The sequence below is a fragment of the Schistocerca cancellata genome, chromosome 9 (genome assembly GCF_023864275.1).
Source record: "Schistocerca cancellata isolate TAMUIC-IGC-003103 chromosome 9, iqSchCanc2.1, whole genome shotgun sequence".
Lineage (NCBI taxonomy): Eukaryota > Metazoa > Arthropoda > Insecta > Orthoptera > Acrididae > Schistocerca > Schistocerca cancellata.
In genome coordinates, this window is record NC_064634.1 from 428523241 (window position 1) to 428549315 (window position 26075).

The 26075-nt window shown below is 43.4% G+C and overlaps 1 protein-coding gene across 1 annotated transcript in view; it reads right to left on the bottom strand.

Annotated features, from left to right (window-relative positions):
• The window catches only part of LOC126101466 (putative ammonium transporter sll0108), a 103363-nt gene extending 77505 nt beyond the window's left edge, over positions 1–25858 (bottom strand). Inside the window, exons 1-3 of the mRNA XM_049912117.1 lie at positions 25832–25858; positions 16085–16217; positions 8207–8442 (exon numbers count right to left, since the gene is read on the bottom strand). Of these exons, the coding sequence (XP_049768074.1) occupies positions 8207–8442; positions 16085–16217; positions 25832–25858 (396 nt within the window). The remainder of the gene's footprint in view (positions 1–8206; positions 8443–16084; positions 16218–25831) is intronic.
• Between the last annotated feature and the right edge of the window lie 217 nt (positions 25859–26075).

Below are 26075 nucleotides of genomic sequence, written 5' to 3' on the forward strand. Positions count from 1 at the left end.
TGTAGCGGATGGGACTGTGCTGAAATCTTCAAATGTGACTCATGTGATAGCAAATAACGAAATTAAATATTATTGTAGACCTTTTCCTTGTATTTTAGTAACAGAGATGTAGCCGACCACTGTAAAATAACTACAATGATATAACTGCATTTTTTAAAGACCTTCAACACGACTTTAAAGGAATTTAACTACTGATAGCCAATACAAACAAGATGAGTATTATGACCGTCAAACATACATATTTCTAAAGAAGAAAAATAATCCAGCAAAAAAAAAAAAGATATAAAAGAGAATCGTTGGAAAAAGTACATAAATACATAAGGAGATAAAGCTTTATGGTCAAAATATCTTTTTAATTATAAGATTGATATAGACATTTCCTTAAGTAACAACCACAGGTGGAAATACAACAGACCAAAAACAGTCTTTCATAAGGAAGACTGACTACGTAAAACAGACAGCATGACGTCGGCGAGCTCCTGTATTCCAGCAAAACTGGCTATCTCTGCCAGCTACACTCATACAACCCAAGATCAGGCTGTCACGGCAAAGTTGACAACACCCAGAACACAAACAAAACCCATACGACAACATGGTCTCAGAGACCAATTTTATAATCAAAGTGACGTCTCTGATGGCAACTTTGATCATGTTACAAGACCGAGACCGTTGGTTTAGTCTAGAAGCCATACCACGCGTCTATCTTTGGCACAGATCTTTTTCCGTGTTTTACGCAGGCACCTTTTGCCTTCTGCTATATGCCGCTACCGATCAAAAGCTTCTATCTACTCTCTCAATTCTTGTTACGGTCTTCAGACTGGATGCTAGTCTGATGCAGCTCTCCACGGTAGTGCATCTCTGCATAACTACTGCAACCTACATCCATTTCACCATGCTTACTGTATTCAAATCTTGCTCTCCCTCTATATTTTTAATTTCCACAAGTCCATCCATTAAAAAACTGACAATTCCTTGATGTTTCATAATGTATATCATCAATTGAGCCCTTCATTTACTAATGTGTGCCATAAATTTCTTTCTTCCCCAATTCGATTCAGTACCTCTCCATTAGCTACTCGATAGATCCATCTAATCTTCAGAAATCATTTGAAGCATCACATTTCGAAAGCTCTTCTTGTCTGAACTGTTTACTGCTCACGTTTCACTTACATACAACGCTACACTCGACAAATTAGGTTCAGTAAAAACTTCCTAAAACTTAAATTTATATGCGATGTTAACGCATTTTTTTTTCAGATATGCTTTTCTTGCTAGAGACAGTCTGAATTTTATATCCACTCTACTGCGGCTATCATCAGTTTTTTTGGTGCCCAAGTAGTAAAATTCATCTACTACTTTTAGTGTATCATTTCGTAACTTAGTTTTCCCAGCACTGCTTAATTTAATTCGGTTACACTCCATTATCCTTGTTTTATTGTTGTTGACGTTCATTTTGTATCCCGTTTTCAAGGCAATATGCATTCCTGGTTTCATTCACAGAACATCTTCGCGGATTAGGGTGAAAACAGTTTAAGCTACAAAATCAGATCTGTTACAACTTAAATAATGGCCACGTCTCATGTGTAGACCACGTCATGCTCTGTTTACGCTTGTTATTAGTATGTTTGCTTTTAAGAGTTCTGTGTTGTACACTGGAATTCATGACATGCTCAACATATGAGACGTGGCCATTATTTAAGTTATGACAGATGTGATGTTGTGGCTTAAGCTGTTTTAACCCTAATCCATGAAGATGGTATCTGACTGAAATCGGTCGATATTTGGGTTTAAAATGAAAGCAGCTGATGGTTAAACACGCATTTTATACAATATCCATTACGTCCAACTGCTCTTCCGGTCCTTTGTCGTCACTTACAATATTACAATGTCACGGGCAAATCTCAGAGTTTTTACATGTTCTCCTTGAACTTTAATTCCCTTTTCAACTTTCCCCCTGGTTTTCTTTGTTTGCTCAGTGTAAAGACTGAAATATATAGGTGATCGGCTACAACCCTGGTTCACTCTCTTCTTAAATAATGTTTCGTTTTCACATTATTCGTGTGTTATTAATGTCGTCTGGTTTCTATAAGGCAGTATCAAAAGGTTTTCCTTTGAGGGCACTGCTGCAGCCTATATGCAAAGTAGCTCGACTCCGATTCGGGTATACAGTGAGGTTAAAGAAGACATGAGATACTTCCTAATATCGTGTCAGACCTTCTTTTGGCTGGCATAGTGTAGCAACTCGACGTGGCATGGACTCAAAGGTCGTTGGAAGTACCCTGCAGAGATACTGAGTCACGATGACTCCATAGCCGACCACAATTGCGAAAATGTTGCCATTGCAGGATTTTGTGCAGGAACTGACTTCTCGATTATGCCCCATAAATGTACGGTAGCGTTCGGGTGGCCAAATTATTCGCTCAAATTGTCCAGGAGGTTCTTCAAACCAGTTACTAACAGTTGTGACCCTGTGACATGGCGTATTGTTATCCATAAAAACTTCATCTTTGTTTGCGAGCATGGAGTCAATGAATGGCTGCAAGTAGTCGAACATAACCACTTCCAGTCAATGATCGGTTGAGATGGACTAGAGAAAACAGTCGATTCCATGTAAACATAGTCCACACCATTATGAAGCCACCACTAGCTTGCACAGTGCCTTGTTCCCAATTTGGGTCCATGGCTCCGTGGAGTCTGCCCCACAGTAAGACCCTACCATCAGCTCTTGCTACACTACTGGCCATTAAAATTGCTGCACCAAGAAGAAACGCAGATGATAAACGGGTATTCATTGGACAAATATATTATACTAGAACTGACGTGTGATTACATTTTCACGTAATTTGGATGCACAGATCCTGAGAAATCAGTACCCAGAACAACCACCTCTGTACATAATAACGGCCTTGATACGCCTGGGCATTGAGTCAAACAGAGCTTGGAGGGTGTGTAACGGGTACAGCTGTCCATGCAGCTTCAACACGATACCACAGTTCATCAAGAGTAAAGACTGGCGTATTGTGATGAGCCAGTTGCTCGGCCACCATTGACCAGACGTTTTCAGTTGGTGAGAGATCTGGAGAATGTGCTGGCCAGGGCAGCAGTCGAACATTTTCTGTATCCAGAAAGGCCCATACAGAACCTGCTACATGCGGACGTGCATTATCCTGCTGAAATGTAGGGTTTCGCAGGCATCGAATGAAGGGTAGAGCCACGGGTGGTAACACATCTGAAGTATAACGTCTACTGTTCAAAATGCCGTCAATGCGAACAAGAGGTGACCGAGACGTGTAACCAATGGCACCCCATACCATCACATTGGATGGTACGCCAGTAGGGCGATGACGAATACACGCTTCCAATGTGCGTTCACGGCGATGTCGCCAAACACGGATGCGACCATCATGATGCTGTAAACAGAACCTGGATTCATCCCAAAAAAATGACGTTTTGCCATTCGTGCACCCAGGTTCGTCGCTGAGTACAACATCGCAGGCGCTCCGGTCTGTGATGCAGCGTCAAGGGTAACCGCAGCCATAGTCTCCGAGCTGATAGTCCATACTGCTGCAAACGTCGTCGAACTGTTCGTGCAGATGGTTATTGTCTTGCAAACGTCCCTATCTGTTGACTCAGGGATCGAGACGTGGTTGCACGATCCGTTACAGCCATGCGGATAAAATGCCTGCCATCTCGACTGCTAGTGACACGAGGCCGTTGGGATCCAGCACGGCGTTCCGTATTACCCTCTTGAACCCTCCGATTCCATATTCTGCTAACAGTCATTGGGTCTCGACCAACGCAAGCAGCAATGTCGCGATACGATAAACCGCAATCGCGATAGGCTACAATCCGACCTTTATCAAAGTCGGATACGTGATGGTACGCGTTTCTCCTCCTTACACGCGACATCACGTTTCACCAGGCAACGCCGGTCAACTGATGTTTGTGTATGAGAAATCGGTTGGAAACTTCCCTCATGTCAGTACGTTGTAGGTGTCGCCACCAGCGCCAACCTCGTGTGAATACTCTGAAAAGATAATCATTTGCATAGCACAGCATCTTCTTGCAGTCGGTTAAATTTCGCGTCTGTAACACGTCATCTTAGTGGTATAGCAGTTTTAATGGCCAGTAGTGTAATTGAAATTGCGACTGATTTCACCACGTCATAGTTTTCCAGTTACCTACAGTCCAAGAGATATGGTCACGAGCCCAGGAGAGGCGCTGCAGGCGATGTTGTGCTGTTGGTAAAGGCATTCGCGTCGGTCGTCTGCTACCATAGCCCATTAACGCCAGATTTCGCTGTACTGTGCTAACGGAGACGTTCGTCATGCATCCCGCATTGATTGCTGCAATTATTTCACGCAGTGTTGCTCGCCTGTTAGTACTGACAACTCTATGCAAATGCTGCCACCCTCGGTCGTTAAGTGAGGGCGGTACGCCACTGCTTTGTCCGTGGTGAGAGGTAATGCCTAAAATTCAGTATTCTCGGTACAACCCTGAGACTGTGGATCTCTAAATACTGGATTTCCTAACGAAATGAAATGTCCCAATCGTCGAGCCCTAAGCTCCGCGCTTTAAGTGTCAATTCCCGTCATGCGGTCATAATCACGTCGGAAACCTTTTCACGCGAATCTCCTGATCACAAATGACAACTACGCCAATGCACCGACCTTTTGTATCTTGTGTACGCGATACCACTGCCCTCTGTATATGTTCATATCGCTGTCTCTTGACTTCTGTCACCTCAAAGTACAAGGAGCGACGTGTAGGTAAGGGATGAGTGTGACATTCGTGTCTTTCCTAAGTGCATGTGGTAAACGCGGAAACGTTAACTATGTCGATATCATTACCTAATACGTCCAAACAAGCCCGACGTGCTGTTATTCTTTTCTTGGTTGCCGAAGGGAAAACACCGATGGATATTCATCGGAGAATGAAGAAAGGGTATGGAGCAGCCTATCTATCGAAAACCACCACAGTGGAAGGGTCAGTCATATTCCGTGCTGGATGCTGCTGCTTCATGACACCGAACATCCTGACATCGCAAAAGTCGTAACGGAGAAGCTACGCCAACTCAAGTGGGAGACACTAGAGCACCCGCCCTGTAGTCCCCAACTCTCCTCATGTGATTATCATACCTTCGGTCCATTAAAAACGGCCTGCCGGACGAGGATCTGCAGCAGGAACTTTCACAGTAGCGATGACGAACTAGTGCTCGTAACTCTCAAGGTGGGCATATTAAACCCATGTTTTCTTTCCTCCATACTACCATCACTCAGATTATGAAATACGCTCCTGGAAATTGAAATAAGAACACCGTGAATTCATTGTCCCAGGAAGGGGAAACTTTATTGACACATTCCTGGGGTCAGATACATCACATGATCACACTGACAGAACCACAGGCACATAGACACAGGCAACAGAGCATGCACAATGTCGGCACTAGTACAGTGTATATCCACCTTTCGCAGCAATGCAGGCTGCTATTCTCCCATGGAGACGATCGTAGAGATGCTGGATGTAGTCCTGTGGAACGGCTTGCCATGCCATTTCCACCTGGCGCCTCAGTTGGACCAGCGTTCGTGCTGGACGTGCAGACCGCGTGAGACGACGCTTCATCCAGTCCCAAACATGCTCAATGGGGGACAGATCCGGAGATCTTGCTGGCCAGGGTAGTTGACTTACACCCTCTAGAGCACGTTGGGTGGCACGGGATACATGCGGACGTGCATTGTCCTGTTGGAACAGCAAGTTCCCTTGCCGGTCTAGGAATGGTAGAGCGATGGGTTCGATGACGGTTTGGATGTACCGTGCACTATTCAGTGTCCCCTCGACGATCACCAGTGGTGTACGGCCAGTGTAGGAGATCGCTCCCCACACCATGATGCCGGGTGTTGGCCCTGTGTGCCTCGGTCGTATGCAGTCCTGATTGTGGCGCTCACCTGCACGGCGCCAAACACACATACGACCATCATTGGCACCAAGGCAGAAGCGACTCTCATCGCTGAAGACGACACGTCTCCATTCTTCCCTCCATTCACGCCTGTCGCGACACCACTGGAGGCGGGCTGCACGATGTTGGGGCGTGAGCGGAAGACGGCCTAACGGTGTGCGGGACCGTAGCCCAGCTTCATGGAGACGGTTGCGAATGGTCCTCGCCGATACCCCAGGAGCAACAGTGTCCCTAATTTGCTGGGAAGTGGCGGTGCGGTCCCCTAAGGCACTGCGTAGGATCCTACGGTCATGGTGTGCATCCGTGCGTCGCTGCTGTCCGGTCCCAGGTCGACGGGCACGTGCACCTTCCGCCGACCACTGGCGACAACATCGATGTACTGTGGAGACCTCACGCCCCACGTGTTGAGCAATTCGGCGGTACGTCCACCCGGCCTCCCGCATGCCCACTATACGCCCTCGCTCAAAGTCCGTCAACTGCACATACGGTTCACGTCCACGCTGTCGCGGCATGCTACCAGTGTTAAAGACAGCGATGGAGCTCCGTATGCCACGGCAAACTGGCTGACACTGACGGCGGCGGTGCATAAATGCTGCGCAGCTAGCGCCATTCGACGGCCAACACCGCGGTTCCTGGTGTGTCCGCTGTGCCGTGCGTGTGATCATTGCTTGTACAGCCGTCTCGCAGTGTCCGGAGCAAGTATGGTGGGTTTGACACACCGGTGTCAATGTGTTCTTTTTTCCATTTCCAGGAGTGTATTTTCATTAACTTCTCGTAATTTTCAATGTTTGTAGACAAGATAATGTTAAATGTAACTATACATTTCTTCCTGTGGTTTAGGAAAGACTCTACGAATAGAAGTCGAACGGAGTAATATGTGTGGAACTACGAGGGCGTTCAATAAGTCATGGCAAACATCATTCGCCCCTCCCCCCCCATTTCCGTTGAAATTTTTGAGGGTCATCGTGTGATGTTCCTGCTTCAGCATCTATAGTTTCATAACGTTCCGATAGATGGCGGCGCTATAGGTAGCTTTCAGAATAGCGTCTGTAACGGAAGTGCGTTCCGAAAAGAGCACTGTCATTGAGTTGTCTTTACCAGAAAACGAGTACATCGCAGATATTTTTGAGTCGTTGCGCGAAACGTTTGTCATCATCGCAGGTAGATCGCGCAAACCTGTCCGATCTACATCTACATCTACATACATACTCCGCAATCCACCATACGGTGCGTGGCGGAGGGTACTTCGTACCATAACTAGCATCTTCTCTCCCTGTTCCACTCCCAAACAGAACGAGGGAAAAATGACTGCCTATATGCCACGGTGTTTTACAAAACGTGTACCGCCAGCCTAGTGCGTTGGTAGGGTAATTGTCTCAATGCTCACAGCCGTTTTGCCTGATCGGCATACCGATTCTTTATTATATGGCCTTCGGACGGAAACTTTTTGATTGTCGCTTATACAAGTATTATAGCTGTCCTTTCGTTCCCTGTTTTATAACCTGTAGCCTTCAGAATTTCAAAGAGTATATTCGGGTCAACATCGTCAAAGGCTTTCTATAAATCTAGGAATGCTATGAACATAGATTTGTCCTTATTTAACCGATTTTCTAAGGTCAGTTATAGGCTCAGTATTCCTTGGCGTGTCCCTTCTTTTCTCCACAATCCAAACTAATCTTACTCGAAATCGGCTCCTATCAGTTTTTCGTGCCCGTGTAAATAATTTGCGACAATATTCTGTAACCACGATTTATTAAACTGATATTTCGGCGATGTTCAAACTTATCAGCACGTGCCTTCTTTGGTATTGGGATTATTATGTTCTTCTTGAAGTCTGAGAGTGTTTCTGTTCTGCCAAATGAGAGCATATTCGAAAGCTGATAACTGCCGGGAGAGTGATGTGCTGACCACATGCCACTCCATATTCACATCTAGTTACCGGCGGTCAGTCGGTACCGTCGGGCCTTTCGAGACAGGTTCGGATGTAGTTTAGGTGTGACATTATTACCAGGTAACTACACTCAGATGGTGGACCCGTACCCTGTGAAAAGAAGTTACGAAACTAATACTTTTGCAGAGGTGACAGTAGAATTTTCTGTGATGGTCTCCACGCAAGTGCGTGTGTGGAGGGCTCCTTTTATTTGTTAAAAAAAAGGTTCTCGAGAACTCGTCGGACTCTAGAATTTGTTCGTTCTCCGTTCTTGGACAGCCCAGTATTGAAGCATCGAGTGGCAGGCTGGGGAGGCGTACCTGGTCCACGAAGTGGAAGGTGTGCGTGGCGAGCCAGCCCTGTGGGGCCCAGACCCAGTGGAGCAGCATCGGCGTCAGCACGCCCGCCAGCAACATCGCCCCCAGAGCCGCCCCCGCCAGCGGCAGCCGGCCCGCCGCCCCCGCCGTGAAGATGGCGCTCACCATCAACACCGCCCCCAGACCGCGCAGCGCCGTAGCCACTTCTTGCGTCTCCAGCACCACTGCGGGATCCCAGCCTGGAACAGCGCGTCTGATCTCACGTCTCACCACGTTAGCGACCATGACAGGCCTAACCAGATGCTGGCCTACGGAAAACAGACCGTTTAGACTGACTAGTACATCACTGAAAGTGGTGACAGACAAACAATACATACGTCATTCTCTTTGGGACTTTGTGCCATGTCAGTTCGCGCGACATGTCTTTATCCTAAATGCTGAGTCTGTTGTTGCAGCACGACAGATATTTCGTCATTTTAATCGTACAGCTCCAAGTTTCCTTATGACCCTAAGTTCGTTACTGATTTCAGGGGAAAATCCTGATAAAGATGCGAGAGCACCTGAAAATATCGACATTGTCAGAGAGGTAACTATCAGGAATCCGAAATGGCCCGAGCGTCAATATGAGCGCTGTCTAAGGATGAACGGTGGTTCTGTGAGGATAATGTACGTTAGGGTTTAAAATTCCATTCGTATGAAATATTGGTGGTTCAGCAGATCAAAGAGGGGACTTCCAACAACGAGAAGACTTCATGTGTGCACGCAAGTGATCTCTGAAGATGTTCAAAATGTAATAGTGTTTATGAGCAATGAGGCACTTTTTCACAAAAATAGGTCAGTTAACAAACAGAAACATCGTTTTTGAGCCCTTGAAGACTTTGCATAGTTTATGAAAGACCTTTTCCCTAGCAACACGTGATTGTCAATGTAACCACAAAAATTTTTTTATTTTGTTTTTGAGGTAAACGGCGTAATAGTGATAATGAACTCCGAACATCATTGGTAGTTAGACATGCATGTCTGGAGGACATTGTAATACGAAGATACAGACACTCTATAAACACGGACATTGCACCCATCAGAATTGTGACCGTACCTCGACGAGCTAAAATTGAAACTTCTTTATTTATATTTTTTGCTTATATAGCTGAGTGAAATAGAATGCACTGTCTCTTTGATATTCTCTATCATTTCAACACTGACTCACAATATTCTAGCGCAACACGATCTGACTGCTCAAAAAAATGATGAACTGACTTCAAATAATTAATACAAAAGAATGGTCGTGAAATAGAAGAAATCCTAACACTAACCCATACATAACATAAGCCACCCATACATAACATAAGCCACTTATCTCACAAAAATCTTCATTACACGAACTACAGCAATGCCGCAGCCACCAATACTGTCAGCTAACTACTGAATCCTGCAACTACTGGTAGGCATGTGGTTAGAAAAGGAAAGATTTTGTTGCAGAGCAAACAATGTATTTACCTAAATAATGTGGTAATCAGTTCAAAAATTATACAATCGTCCATGACATCCAGTTCCAAAATGTATATGATCATTGACAAATTACATTTCCATGAAGGACGCACGTCCAGATCGTCTGCTCCCACTAACACTTCAAACCTCTAACCTCCATCACCGCTGGCTACTCACTCCCAGCCTCCATCACTACTGGCTGTTCACCTCCAACTTCCATCACTGCTGGCTGTTAACTTCAAACTGCTAGACCGTCTAGCCACAGTCTCTTACAGAGTGTGCACAGTGCTGTCAGAGTTATTAATGCAGGGCGCTACATAGTGCTGCCAACATACAAACACATTAACAGGCTACTTACAAGCTGACGATGGAATATTTATATCTCCCTGTGCGGTAACCATGAACTGTGTTAGCGTAAGTGGTGTGAATTCCGTGACATACGGAAGTTAAGGTCGGTCCTGAAGGAGTGCTCGGGCAGCCGAAGTTTTTAAGTCGACCGCCCGCGATAAGCCAGAAATCCGGGTTCAAGTCGTGGTCCGCCAAAAACTTTCATTTTTCACAAAACAGCTGACATCAATCAAGACTAGGAACATGTGGATTCCGAATCCATTTCACAATGAATTTCGAACGTTCCGCACACATGCTAAAAACGTTGTTTCATACAAGGTATACTTAATTTCAGCAGGAAGGTACACCTATGCACACTCTAAAATCAGCCATGGAAGGTGTGATGAAAATTTTTCGTGGACGCTTCATTTCACATTTAGATAACGTAACACGACCACCAAAATAACCAGACATGTCCGCTTTTGACTTTCTTTGTGAGGGTATTCGAAAGAATGTGTCTGTGTTAACAAACCCCAAACTTAAATGAAGCTGAAGCTGTTATTAAAGAAGAGTGTCCCGAGTTACGAGTAACCTCTGGCAGAGTGTTGAAACTGTATTCGAGAGCATAGCCACCACTTGGATGACATAATCTTTCGTAGGTAGCCATCGCAATCGAATAGAAGATGTTAACCTTTGATTATGTGTAGATAAAAGAGTTCTGCTTAAAAATTAATATACTACTATTCATTTGAAAACTGTCTGTTTTTCATAAATCACCCTGCAAAAATTCGGGGGAGTATACAATTCGCTATTCTAATTTAAATGAGCTTCATTCGTTAATTATTGTTATTTATCAATAACATTACTTTTTACACTTATTGAGAAAAAAAGTTATTTGTACTATTGACCATTAAAGTTAGAGCACTACGGAGGCAGCATGCAACAGATAGCATACACTACGAGGCCGGCCTGAGTGGCCGAGCGGTTAAAGGCGCTACAGTCTGGAACCGCACGACCGCTACGGTCGCAGGTGTGTGATGTCCTTAGGTCAGTTAGGTTTAAGTAGTTCTAAGATCTAGGGGAGTTATGACCACAGCAGCTGAGTCGCATAGTGCTCAGAGCCATTTGAACCATTTGAACCATGCACTACGGCGAAAAACACAAAGAAAAGAAGAGATCTACTGCCATCTAACAGTCATGGAAAGGTTGTAGGTCAGCAGTGAGAGGCAAAGTTAGGTGCGGAGCGTCAGGTTACTATTTTTGTGAAACCAAGGCAACATAAAACTTAGGACAAATATGTAAAGATCAACAATAAAAATATGAAATGCATTTTCATACATTATTTTACCAAGGAAGACCCGGGATTTATGGAATCAGTGGTTTTAAGAATCAGCTGAAGTCAATAAATTTGATCAAAGCCCTTTGGACCGATGGAATCCCTGTCTGAAGATACGTTAGGCCCTTCTCATTACTATTATGCACCATAGTATCCTCGAACAAAACAGCTGTACCCTTGTTGGTTGAAGAAAACCACATGTCACGTCGGTCTACAAGAAAGGTAGGATAAGTGATCCACTAAACTACCGTCCAGCATAATTGATAGTAATGTGTCCTAGAATCTCAGAACATATTCTGAGCTGAAACTTAATAATAACTCGAACAGAATGACTTTCTCTATGTCAAGCAACGTGACTTCCAGGGTCCTTACAGCTTACTCTTTCTTCCCATGACTTTCGGAAAGCCAGGAATGCAAACACTATGCCTTGACTTTCGAAAAAGTGCTACACCAGCTCTTACAATAAAAACACTGTACAAATATCCAGCAGGGTCTTTATAAAATTTGAAGTGAAAAGATTAGTACTTTGCTTCAAATATTCAGAAACATAAATCTGTGAACTTTACAAAGCACGGAAAATTATTATACATTGAGTACAATATCAGTAAGTCAGAAATGGAGTTAGTTAAATCGGACTGATATTTGAATACAACAGTCTGTGGGGATATGAAACGGAATGATCATGTGGGTCAATATCAACATCAATTGGCAAATTTCGGTTAGTTGGTAGGCTACAGGAAAGTGTAATCAGTCTACAGAGAAGATTGCTTGTCAAAAAATCTGTGATCCATACTAGAATATTACATAAGTGTGTGAAAAATATATCAAACAGTACTAACAAGGGATATAGAACGTATATAAAGAATAAAAAAAAACGGCAGTACAAATGGTTGCAGGTTTTTTTGGTGTCACGGAACGGCTATAAACGCGGGGCAGACGCTTGAAACTTGACGTCACCTTTCCATCGACAGCCTACAACCATAGTTTCAGGAACAGAACTAAGTAAGGAAATTTTTAATATATCTCACAGAACTCCATTGGGGAACAAGGAAACAAGATTAAAATGTCATCCTGCCCGCTTTCGATGCGCGAATGTACCGGGAAGTAACCGTCATATGTGGTCGGATAGGAAGAGCCCTCCACCACTATATTGATAGCGGTTTGCACTGTGTGGATATAGATGTTGATCCCCAGCACTGCAAATCATTTTATTTGCTGTATTTGAACTGACTGTTATTACATTATGCGTTATGGGACGGAGAATTGTAGGACTCCCCTTGATAGAACAGGGGTGCACCACACAAAGGAAGCAGCTACCCAGGTAGCAGAGTACTTGCGGAGCGTACGTGTTTTTTTTATGTTGGGTTGTACTTTGAGGTCTTCTGACGTACGCTCATACATCCCGAACAAAGTAAAGTGTAAAAAAAAAAAATAATCTTAAGCTGTCGAAGCATTCGTAACAAAGTTCCTGAATTTACTACACACCAGGATAGTTGTTGTGCTCAAATTATTCTCGGAACCGGGAGAAGTCGAAAGCTATTAAATATTTAGCAAGGCATGGAACCGTTATCAGTAAGACGGATTAGTCGCGACAAGAGAGGCAGTGTTTTCTGCATTCGACAAAAATATTGTGACTATCGAGGTCGAAATTGAGTCTGACTGTGAAGTTATCTGGATGCATGCAACTTGTCTAGGTGAACTCTAGCTAATTACCGGGTGTTTTTTACCGGCCATCCGATTACGCTTTGACAATTCTGCAACCATTTAGAGAAAGTCTACGCTCAGTAGCACGGAAATACCCAGATCATTCAGTACTACCTGGAGGCTACCTACCGAATATAGACTGGGACGTCTATGAATTCACTTCAGGTGGTACTGACAGACAGTCTTGCGAAGTACTTCCGAAAACTGTCCTCAGTAGTTACTTCGACAGCCCACATGCAGTGGAAATATTTTAGATCTTGTAGCTACAAACTGGCCTGATCTTTCGACGGTGTCGATACAGAGAGATCGATTAATGATTATGATGTCCTCATTGCGACGATAGTTACTGAAGTTAATATACCTTTAAGAGGGCCAGCAGCGTATTTTTGCTAGAAAGAGTAGATCAGGAGTTGTTAACATGCCACTTAGAAAATGAATGGGCATCATTCAGTTCCAGTATGATGGACGTAGAGTAATTTAGGTCAAAAATATGTGCCGAATTAAGGTGGTTTAAGAGCCCACCGTAGTTTTATAACAAAATTCGGAAATAGATGAGGAAGCAGAGAGTGTTGCACTCTCGGTTAAAAAAAAATAATGCGCAAAAGGCGATAGACAAAAGTTAGTAGAAATTCGTGCGTATGTAAAAAGATCGATGCTTGAAGCATACAAAAACTATCACCATCGTGCCTTAGCAAAAAGAACCGAGATCCCGAGAAAATTCTGGTCCTACGTAAAATCGCTGACCGGGCAAAATGCTTCTATCCAATCACTCGTTGACCGATCTGGTGTGGCAATAGAAGACACGAAAAGGCAAGGAAACGTTCACACATGGGTATCGTAGAAACATACCATCGTTTGACTATCGCACAGACTTCCGTATGCACCATATAGGAATAGGCGTCCCTGGCGCAGACAATCTAATGAAAGGATCGCCAAGTCCGAGTAGAATCGCTGTGCGGTCTCACAAAGAGTTTTCTACGGCAATGGGCCCTTACTTAACTTGTATATATCGCGAATCTCTCGACTAGCGCAAAATTGCAAGCGACTGGAAAAAAGCGCACGTCAGATGGGTAAAAGAAAACGGACCAGCAAACATACTGCATAATATCCTAAACGTCTGTTTGTTGCAGAATTCTGGAACATATAGGCTACTCAGTCTGAGTATAATAAATTTCCTTGAGACGGAAAAGCTTCTCTCCACAAATCAGCACGGATTTAGAGAGAATCGCTCATACGAAACTCAGCCTGTCCTTTCCTTTCATGATATCCTACGAACCACGGATAAAGGCCAGCAGGCAGATCCGATACTCCTAGACTAACGAAAAGCGTTTGTCACGGCGACCCACTGCAAACTGTTGACGAAGGTACGAGTAAACGCAACTGATTCCTAGATATGAGAGCGGCTCGAAGACTTCTTAAATAACAGAACCCAGTACGTTCTCCGCGATGGCGAGTGTTCACCTGATACAAGGGTACCGTCAGGAGGTGACCTAGGGAAGTATGATAGAACTGTTTTTTTCTATATACATAAATGATCTGGCGGACAGGGTTCGGAGCAAAATGCGATTATGTACGTATCATGCTGTGGTGTAGGGTGGGAGGTTTATTGGCCAGACTATAAAGTGAAAGGGTCATGTTTGTGGAGCATTCAAATGTGACAGTCTCACGATGTTGGACTGAATGGGAACCAGAAAGCAGGCATACCGTCTGACCGCCGTAAGGATGATCGCCATACTGGTGCAGCTGAGCGCGTTGTAACCCGTTCACAGCTGCATCTGCCATCAGAAAACAAGTAATAGACCTTACACAAAAATCTCTGTCATCCTACACCATTCATCAGAGACTAGGGGCAGCTGCACTAGGAAACTACCATCGCATGCGTAGGATGCCGTTAACGCCACAACATAAACGGCTGTGTCTGGAGTTTTTCGTGGCCAGGAAGCACGGAGTGCTGGTGAATGAAGTCGCATTCTGTTCAACAATTAATCGCGGTTCTCCATTACCCTGGATGACCATCGTCGGTGAATATGGCGGCAACCTGGGGATTGTCTCAATCCTTCAGTGGTTTGGTGAGGCACAGCAGTGATACTCCTTGGAGCCATAGTGCCATAATATTTAGCTTCAACTCAAGGCCGGTTATGGTTGAGGGAACTGTGACGGCACAATGGTATGCCATGCACATCCTGCTTTACCTCTCGTGTGGCAGTTATCATGGTTGCCATTTTTCAACAGAACAATGCTTGTTCACACATGCCACGTGCCTCTATAAACTGCCTGCATGACGCTGAGGTATGCTCGTGGCCAGAAAGATCCACAGACCAGTTCCCAATACAATGTATGTGGAACATGTTCGGTCGTCAAATCCATCTTAGTGCCGATATGCAGGATATCAAGAACCGTTAGAACAGTTGTGTGTCTACTTAGGAGGGAATACAATGGCTGTATGAGATCCTTCGGAACCACTCGCATCCAGGCCAGAGCCGGCTGGAGTGGCCGAGCGATTCTAGGCGTTACAGTCTGGAACCGCGTGCCCGCTACAGTCGCGGGTTCGAATCCTGCCTCGGGCATGGTTGTGTGTGATGTTCTTAGGTTAGTTAGGTTTAAGCAGTTCTAAGTTCTAGGGATCTGATGACCTCAGCAGTTAAGTCCCATAGTGCTCAGAGCCATTTGAACCATTTTGAACCAGGCCAGAGAGGATGCAACGTCATAATGGTTAGTGTGATCATACTGCCAAGTTCATTGCAAATTTGACCACTGAAATAATAATAAATACCCTCGCAACTGTGAAATTTCAGTTCTTTTCCTTGTCCTGTCCTGGGTGGTTCACATTTTCTTTGTTGGGGTGTACAAATGGCTGCATATCTAAGTACAAAAGTCGGAAGAAGGTAAGTGTGTCAATAGAACCATGGTGTTCAAACAGCCTTCAAGTTTCTGACAGGTTTATCTTTTACCTTAGATTACGACTAGCTGAATAGCATCTATCTGCAGCTCCTGAGAATTAGTTGTAGTGAACAACACGCTCATACCTATTACATGGTGCACATCCTTCCCGAAAGCAATGGTGTAGCCCAGCACGCAGAAGGTGGCGATGGCAGCCGACATGTCCACTGCGTTCTGCAGCATCAGGTGCTGCACGTCGTGCGCTGGTACCCAGCTTGCCTGTGGACAGAAGCACCGCTCCATCAGCGGTTACTGTGTTTAGACTTTTGCCAGAGCACCACACACACAAGAAGAAGTGACACCACCTTGCAAGGCAGGTACGTTAGCTGGCGCCGACGATCCGACCTGAACTGCCCACACTGCCTCACGCAACGCGCTGATAATGAGGCGGCTGTTGTTCACCACTAGCACCTCACTACGTGTTTCGCACGTACACTGGGCACGTTACTCTTATCACGCCTGTCACCCCTCTGACTGCAGACATCTCGTGGAGCTACCGTGTCTCATCGGCATCACCTGCGTCAGGAATTAGGCCTACCAAAGTATTTCAAACCCCAGAGTTCATTCACTGCTGGCCTTCAAATCTGGGCTCCATAGTACGCATTCTACAGGAGCTTCTAGCCCACTACTTAACCCTTTATGCATGGGATCTTCACTTCGGGTGATATTTCATGATTTTGTCATTCAAGCTGATGAGCCAATTACACTCCTGGAAATTGAAATAAGAACACCGTGAATTCATTGTCCCAGGAAGGGGAAACTTTATTGACACATTCCTGGGGTCAGATACATCACATGATCACACTGACAGAACCACAGGTACATAGACACAGGCAACAGAGCATGCAAAATGTCGGCACTAGTACAGTGTATATCCACCTTTCGCAGCAATGCAGGCTGCTATTCTCCCATGGAGACAATCGTAGAGATGCTGGATGTAGTCCTGTGGAACGGCTTGCCATGCCATTTCCACCTGGCGCCTCAGTTGGACCAGCGTTCGTGCTGGACGTGCAGACCGCGTGAGACGACGCTTCATCCAGTCCCAAACATGCTCAATGGGGGACAGATCCGGAGATCTTGCTGGCCAGGGTAGTTGACTTACACCTTCTAGAGCACGTTGGGTGGCACGGGATACATGCGGACGTGCATTGTCCTGTTGCAACAGCAAGTTCCCTTGCCGGTCTAGGAATGGTAGAACGATGGGTTCGATGACGGTTTGAATGTACTGTGCACTATTCAGTGTCCCCTCGACGATCACCAGTGGTGTACGGCCAGTGTAGGAGATCGCTGCCCACACCATGATGCCGGGTGTTGGCCCTGTGTGCCTCGGTCGTATGCAGTCCTGATTGTGGCGCTCACCTGCACGGCGCCAAACACGCATACGACCATCATTGGCACCAAGGCAGAAGCGACTCTCATCGCTGAAGACGACACGTCTCCATTCGTCCCTCCATTCACGCCTGTCGCGACACCACTGGAGGCGCGCTGCACGATGTTGGGGCGTGAGCGGAAGACGGCCTAACGGCGTGCGGGACCGTAGCCCAACTTCATGGAGACGGTTGCGAATGGTCCTCGCCGATACCCCAGGAGCAACAGTGTCCCTAATTTGCTGGGAAGTGGCGGTGCGGTCCCCTACGGCACTGCGTAGGATCCTACGGTCTTGGCGTGCATCCGTGCGTCGCTGCGGTCCGGTCCCAGGTCGACGGGCACGTGCACCTTCCGCCGACCACTGGCGACAACATCGATGTGCTGTGGAGACCTCACGCCCCACGTGTTGAGCAATTCGGCGGTACGTCCACCCGGCCTCCCGCATGCCCACTATACGCCCTCGCTCAAAGTCCGTCAACTGCACATACGGTTCACGTCCACGCTGTCGCGGCATGCTACCAGTGTTAAAGACTGCGATGGAGCTCCGTATGCCACGGCAAACTGGCTGACACTGACGGCGGCGGTGCACAAATGCTGCGCAGCTAGCGCCATTCGACGGCCAACACCGCGGTTCCTGGTGTGTCCGCTGTGCCGTGCGTGTGATCATTGCTTGTACAGCCCTCTCGCAGTGTCCGGAGCAAGTATGGTGGGTCTGACACACCGGTGTCAATGTGTTCTTTTTTCCATTTCCAGGAGTGTATTATGACCGCCGTCCACTGCGAGGTTGTATGCCCCATTGTGGCGCTGAGGGCACGTGACGCGGTAAGAGAAGTTTATGAACGGAGCGGAGACGAAAGGCGAATCATTCTAGCGACGATAAGCGGTGCAAATGCGGAAATCCGTCGACTTAAGCGACTTTGACGAAAGCTTGATTGTTATGGCCCAGCGTCTGTGAGGGAGCATCTCGGAAACGGCGCAGCTGATTGGCTGTTTGCGTGCTACTGTCGTGAGGATCTGTGGGTAGCGCTTGAAGAATACTGAAACCACGAGCAGACGACAAGAAGCTGGACGTCCATACCTCATCACAGATCATAGGTGTCGGAGGCGTGCCGGCTCTCTGGAGTAGGATAGGCGGTGTTTAGTGGCAGATCTGACAACAGGAAACAGTGCTGGCGCAGGCACACGTGTTTTGGAGAGCACCGTTCAGCGTACAGTGTTGAACATCATGTACCGCAGCAGTCGTTTATTGGTATTTCTGATCCACTTAGCTACCATAGTGGTGCAGTGGGAAGGGCTGGCAACGACGACAAATATCATACAACGTATCACATCGTTGTATAACTCGGATATGCATTACATGCTAAAAGACAAGACCATGCCGCATTAAGTCATGTCAGATCACTGGATGAATTACGAATAGAGCAGCTCCATTGCCCAAAACTCACTGGCAGGACACAGTGCAATGAAGACGCAACAAAGAAAATGGAACGAATGCGACAACTGAAATTTCTAACATCATAAGTGACTAATAGATTTCAAATGGATAATCAAGAAGGACCTGGAATTAGTTTATTTTAATATTGAAATATAAAACCTATTAAGAATCGTGTAAAATTAATTTTGCTTGGCCGGCCGCTGTGGCCGAGCGATTCTAGGCGCTTCAGTCTGGATCCGCGCTGCTGCTACGGTCGCAGGTTCGAATCCTGCCTCGGGCATGGATGTGTGTGATGTCCTTAGGTTGTTAGGTTTAAATAGTCCTAAGTCTAGGGGACTGATGACCTCAGATGTTAAGTCCCATAGTGCTTAGAGCCATTTGAACCATTTTTATAAATTTTGCTTGTTTTTTTATTTCATTTCTATAGGAAAATGACGATTAGACTGACTGATATATTATTGGTAGGTAAGTACAACACTATTCTATTGCAGATACGATCAGCTGAAAATCCATTGAGAAATTTCACACACACACACACACACAGGACTAAACAGCAGAAAATAAGTATTTAAATGCAGTACATAGTACATTTCTAACACAACATTTTCTTAAATCAGACTAAAAAGTATAAAAGATTTCTCTTTGCCCCGATTGCTAACCCCCATACAGATAGTTCTGAAAATTGGCGTTTATGAGATATAAATAGTTACGGAGAAACTTTTAATGTCTATAATGAAACCGTGGGGCGCATGGACGTATAACTGATGCACGGATAGTTCACTTCGTAACTATTATCTACTGCAAAATTGTTGAGGCTTTCGTGGCCAGTTGTTGACAAACTGCTTGTTGGGTTCTGTCTCGGGTTCTGCGGTCGACGTTAGTTTGATGATGTTTTTGTACTGCGTCTCTACAGGGAGGAGATTTGCAGATTGTGCCGATGCCTTGACCAACGACGGAAGAAGAAAGTGCGACTGAAGTCCTCTCTTGCCTTTCTGTCGCGATCCCTATATCGCCTATGTTCCGCCGCCCAAGTTCATCGTCTCTATGACAGAATGGAACGAGTTGTTGTTCGTGAGCGATTACATGCAACTCGGGAGTATTTGGAAAGAACGGATGAGGAACTTTTGGACATTTTCTATCAAGTAAGTAGCAGAATGCATCGAGACGATTGGGAAAAGATCAACATCATCACTCACAGGAGCACGCAGAACGAAATCGACAGCTGCGCTGAACGACAAAGAAAAAGTTTGCGCGAAAAACTGTCGCATCATCCATGACGTTTAAATTTATTACTTCTTTTCCACCAATTCCATTCGCAACACATTTCGCAGGCAGTTTACATATATTCCGCTGAATGTACGGTCTACCCGACGGGAGGCCCTAGCCACACGACATTTCCATTTTTACCTACAAAAATGATATCACTGTACGACGCAAAGTTTGGGAGTTGTGACATTATAAACACTGAACTGCGTGAAAACGAAATTATAGGACGAAATTCCCTAGCAATGAAGGTGAACTATGTATACAAATATGTTTTAAATATGTTAATTATGTGAGAAATAAATGTGAGACGTGCATGCACCTAAACCCCTGGGTCGCTCTCAACCGAACTTAGTACGCATATTAATTACAATCTGGAAAGAAATACTGTCGGAGTAGGAACCATCAATCTCCGGTTCGGATAGGGATGATATCGTAGAGGGAGAAGGTGGTAAGAGGACGGGGACAGACAGAGAGGGAGAAGCTACAGATTGCCACATACAGGTGGGAGGAAGAGATAGATGGAGACGGGGGGAGGAAAAACAGACAGAAAGGAAAAATGATTCAAATGGCTCTGAGCAGTATGGGTCTTAACATCTCAGGTCATCAGTCCCGTAGAACTTAGAACTACATAAACCTAACTAACCTAAAGACATCACACACATCCATGCCCGAGGCAGGATTCGAACCAGCGACCGTAGCGGTCGCGCGGTTCCAGACTGAAGCGGCTAGAACCGCTCTGCCACCAGCGGCCGGCAGAAAGGAAAGAAGAGGAAATGGACAGAGAGAGGGGGAGGAGAAAATGGACAGAGAAGGGGAAGAGGAGGAAATAGATGATGAAAGGGAAGAAGAGGAGATGGACAAAGAGAGGAGGGTGTAGGAGATGGGCAAGAAAGGAAAAGAGGAACAGATGGATAGAGAGAAGGGGAAGGAGGAGGTGGACAGAGAGAGGCGGAAAGAGAATAGGGACTAATAGAAGATTGAAATAAATAAATACTGAGCAACGCTGGGTAATTAGCTAGTTATAATGTAAAACACTGGATGTAACGATGAGTGTTAAATGTTTAGGATCTGTTTAGAGGTTGTAGCTGTGTTTGAGAAAAAGTTGCGGGATATTTTCCTATCTGTATTCTGAAAGTTACTATATAGTTACATGTAGATTCGGGTTGAAAAACAGAATGCATAATAGGTAGAAAGTTAAATATAGAAAATAAGAAGGCTATAGCCTGTTAAACTTGGTGGGAGCACGAAAAATTTCGATAATAAAAATTTGGTGCCTTATTTTTATAAAAATTTCATAATCACACTGATCATTCTTATTACTGCAGTTGAGTATATTTATATAAAAGCTTATGTGTATAAATGTATTTCCACTCAGTTTCTTATTGATAAATTTTAATGTAGGGAGCGTCGTGGAACACAGGACGAAACGTCAGTTTCAGTTATTGTTAATTTTCATGTATGAGGTAGAGCTATCAACACACGACAGACCTTTTACTATTACGAAAGTGTGTGTCAAGTGATATAATTCTTAGTTGCTTTTCTTAGGATGGGGTATGATCCAGTCTAGTTGAATTTCAAATAATGAGTAATCTGAAGACAAGTGTTCATAATGGTATGATAAAATATTTAAATATTTTCATTCGTTGTTTAATAATTTCGCATCAGACGTTGCGCTTTCAGCCAGGTTTCAACAAACGAAGCTCGGAACAAATCTAATTCTCGAACGGTATTCATATACTTAGAACACGTTAAATTCGTATTCAATGTATTCTGTGAATTCAATTCAAATGAATTTGCAGGACATACTAAAATAGTCACAAACATGCTCGAAATGGGACTGGAACACACGACCTTCAAATTCCGCGACAGCAACGCTAGCCAGAGACCACGAAGATCGCTTACCTTAAATACGGCCACTTCCCTTTGACACTATGCTTTGGCTAGAGACATTTTAAAATCTGAGGAGAGTCCAGACACCGTATTTCTCTTGTCAATTAGTGAATTATATGCATGTTTCGTTGGTCACATTTGTGAAAATTCGCTAAGATGTGGAACCCAGTATATTTACAAATATACATTTTTTCAGTGAAAATGCTAATAGTGATGTGTTTACTACATTACGTTATTGTTAATGTTCCGTTGATGTGAAGGTTATCAAAGACCAAACAAGCTCAAATTTTGATGTGACTGATCTTTTTTTGCCGCTGAGAAAGCTTGATCGTTATGGTGCAAGAGGCAGTGGCAAATCAATGGATTAAATCATATTTGGACCATCTCTCTCAGATAATTGAATTAAAGTACACGGAAGGAAATTAACTCCAGGTACGCCTTTCAGAACCGTATGGACCAAGCCACAGTGGTCCACAGGCATCAATTTCTTTGTTTGGTATACATTTTACACGTTGGAGATTCAGAAACAGTACTGTTTGCAGATTACACCAGTCTATTGACTGAAGGAAATAAAGAAGAAGATCTTACTGAATCTTCTAAAGATATTACGAAAAAAGTGTCTGCACGGTTTACCAAGAACAAGCTAATAGTCAACGTCAGGAAACCAGTACCCATGAACTTCCAAACAGATGAAAATAAAAATGCACCGCAACCAAAAATATGTATGTATAATCAAAACATTTGTGCTCTTATTGAAACTAAATTTCTTAGGATTCATGTTCAAAAACATCTTAAATGAAACTCTCACATCACGTTCTTAAATTCACAGCTAGAAAAACTGAGATTTATGGTAGGACCAATCTGAAATAACACTATTGCAGAAACAATTAGGACATTATACTTCGTTCATGTACATTCATCACTAAAATACGGTATCATTTTCTGGAGAAATATGCACCAGACCAAAAACGTTCTCTGGAAACAAATACAAGAATAATGAAACAAGCAAGCAGCCATGCAAATCTTTTTTTAAAGAACTAAAAATTACACCCTGGACCTGAATTTATATTTTGGAGATAGTTCTATCAAAAAAAGTGTACTAAGAAGAGAACAACTTTTTCCTGAAAACAAATCTGTCTATGATTACAGCGCCAGGTCAGATTGTGACATACATGTTAGTCGTTGTAACACTTCATTACGCCAAGAAGTTGTATATCATGCAGAAACAAAACTATCCAAGAAAATACCAAGACGTATAAAATCACTTCGTGAACCTTAAAACTGCAAAAAATCTGTCTACCTTCTGCAAAACTATTTTTTTAGCTCTCGCAGTATCTTACATATGAAAATATTTAACTCACACTTTTAATTGTTGAAATATGTTCTAAGTTTACGGTATATTGTCACATTAGTAATTGTTCACTGTTTGGATCTAATTTGTTATAGAAATGTAGATGACATCGGAGGAAATCGGTGGAGGCCTAATCAAAGAAACCACTCTAACATTAATTCAGATGAATTAAGGAGACAATGGGGAAAATTAGATCGAAAGCCCAAATACTAACTTGAATTTCATTCCTCCTGCATACATGTCTAGTACATTAGCTCATGACGAGTCCTGGTTCCATCAATACCTTTATTATCATTATTATTATCATTACTGTTATTAGTGAGCATGTACGGATAACTTGAACTTTTATTTGCATTATAGTACTGTTTTTACTGTTAGCCTAATGAAGGATCCCAAGTTAGACGTTAGAGAGGGCGTAAAATAAATGGTTAAATGAAATGCTGAATCATAAAAACTGAAACACCTATTTAAAAAAAATGAAAGATGTTATAGAAATCCATTTGAGTGGTAAAAAAAAATAATGAAGAAAATACAAGGAAGGAACACAGGGACTAGAAGATAATTAGGGCATTTAAAAGTATATCAGCATTTATGCGGACCTTAAAAGACTCAGGTTAAAATTCTATGTGCATATTGAAAAAATGCAACCAATCATATCAATTAGACAAGTTGTGGATTTTTATGAGAACTCGAAATACAGACAAGAAAACGGATCTAAGCAGTAAAAGAAGGGCTGAAGGTAGTAGGACTAACATAAATTTTTTAGCCACAAGTAAAACGCAAGAGCCGCCGGGGTGGCCGAGCGGTTCTAGGCGCTACAGTCTGGAACTGCGCGACCGCTACGGTCGCAGGTTCGAATCCTGCCTCCGGGCATGGATGTGTGTGATTTCTTTAGGTAGGTTAGGTTTAAGTAGTTCTAAGTTCTAGGGGACTGGTGACCTTAGAAGTTAAGTCCCATCGTGCTCAGAGCCATTTGAACCATTTAGCCAAAACACAAGAGGACTGGAATATATTGGGCTGATGATAGGACAAACAGTCCATTGGGACTGAATGAAATTTGAAAACAAGCAGGGCTAAAAGAAAACTTTGAAATGTCTGTTTGTTGCAGCTCAAAAGGAGCCATTATATATGGAATATTGATAGTAATAATAATAATAATAATAATAATAATAATAATAATGTTCGTCGATTTCAAAAACGTCCTTGATTCTGTTGACAGACAAACTATAGACCAAGTAAATGGAGAATTTGGTCCAAAGTCTAAATTAGCAAATATAGTTCGTGAAACTCTTACCGATGTAGTATCTAAAGTGAAATTTATGCGAGGAACAGCTCAGCCATTCGAAATAGACACTGATGTATGGTAAGGTAATGGAATTTCTGCAGAAACAACAAAATTTCTTTCAAACATTAAAAATGCACCAAAATTTCTGTAAACAGATCCTGGCCAAATTGAAAAGTTAAAAAATATTAATATCTTTGGTAGATAAGCCAAGAACTTTTTGGATAAAACAGCTAAAGGGGGAAGGATACATAAAACAGAAAGTGCTTATGGTATAACTGAAGACCTTTACAACAAAACAAAATGTCCATCTAAAATGTGAAAGTTAGAATGTTTATATTCAAGCAAATGTCTAGTATTAAACTACAAGTTAGAAAAATCAGAAATATCAGGAAGGTGAAACATTGGGAAAATATTAGACCCATGGAAAACTGCGGAAGGTTGGAAATTACATAGTAATGATGAAATTTATCGAAAAATGAAAAAAAAAGAAAATACATCAGACTGAAGACTGGTACTTTTTTTGCACTTTTTTATCGAATGCGAGAGAACATATTAACCAAAAACATCTTAAAATATTTATGGGATAAGAAGTAAAAAAATGATTTGTAAACAAATAACAGAAAAGCTGAGGAAACAGCTGACAGAGAAATATTTATGGAGAATTTATTGAATGTGAAAGGATACCAACGTAGGACAGTGGAAAAAACTGGTCTGAAGTGGTCAGACGAAAATAAAAAAAAAAAAAAAAAAAAAAAAAAAGAAAACGTAGTGACCAGATGAAACAGATCTGGAAGAAAAGAAGACAACACTGAATGAGGAATTTAAATTGGTTGCGGTCCTTAGTTGGCCCACTCGAGAAGAAAAAATAACAGCAGTAATAACAGTAATAATAATAAGAATAACCTTTAACTTGGATGAAATATGTAAATCTACCTTATACGCAAAGAGTTGACTCTGCATTTCAGTTTCTCATTACATTCTCTGGATCGCACACACACACACACACACACACACACACACACACACACAAACAAAAAGACTCACAAATATGTAGTGAATAATCGTATGTACAAAGACAATATCTTTCTGATAATAATATACAGTGATGAGTTTTAACGCATACATTAGTATTGGTACAAATGATCGTATACTAACTAAATTTAAAAACGTTATGATGACAGTGTACAGTATGCAGGGCTATCTCTGCAATAAACCTTTGTCCAAGCGTCGTTACTTACCTCAACCAGGTAAAATCCAATTCTCATTACCAAAATGCATATCGCCAGCAATAAAGTAGAACTTTGGTCAGAATCTCTCACGACCTGTGTTTCGCTCTGACTGTAAGTATCGTGGTACAAGTCCCCTGGATCGTCGAACACACCCGCCATTGAAGATATCAACGATTCAGTGGTGTGAGCAAAACAGTTGAGAAACGCAGAGCGATAAACTGACGGCAATATCAGCTGTAATTTACTCTAAGAG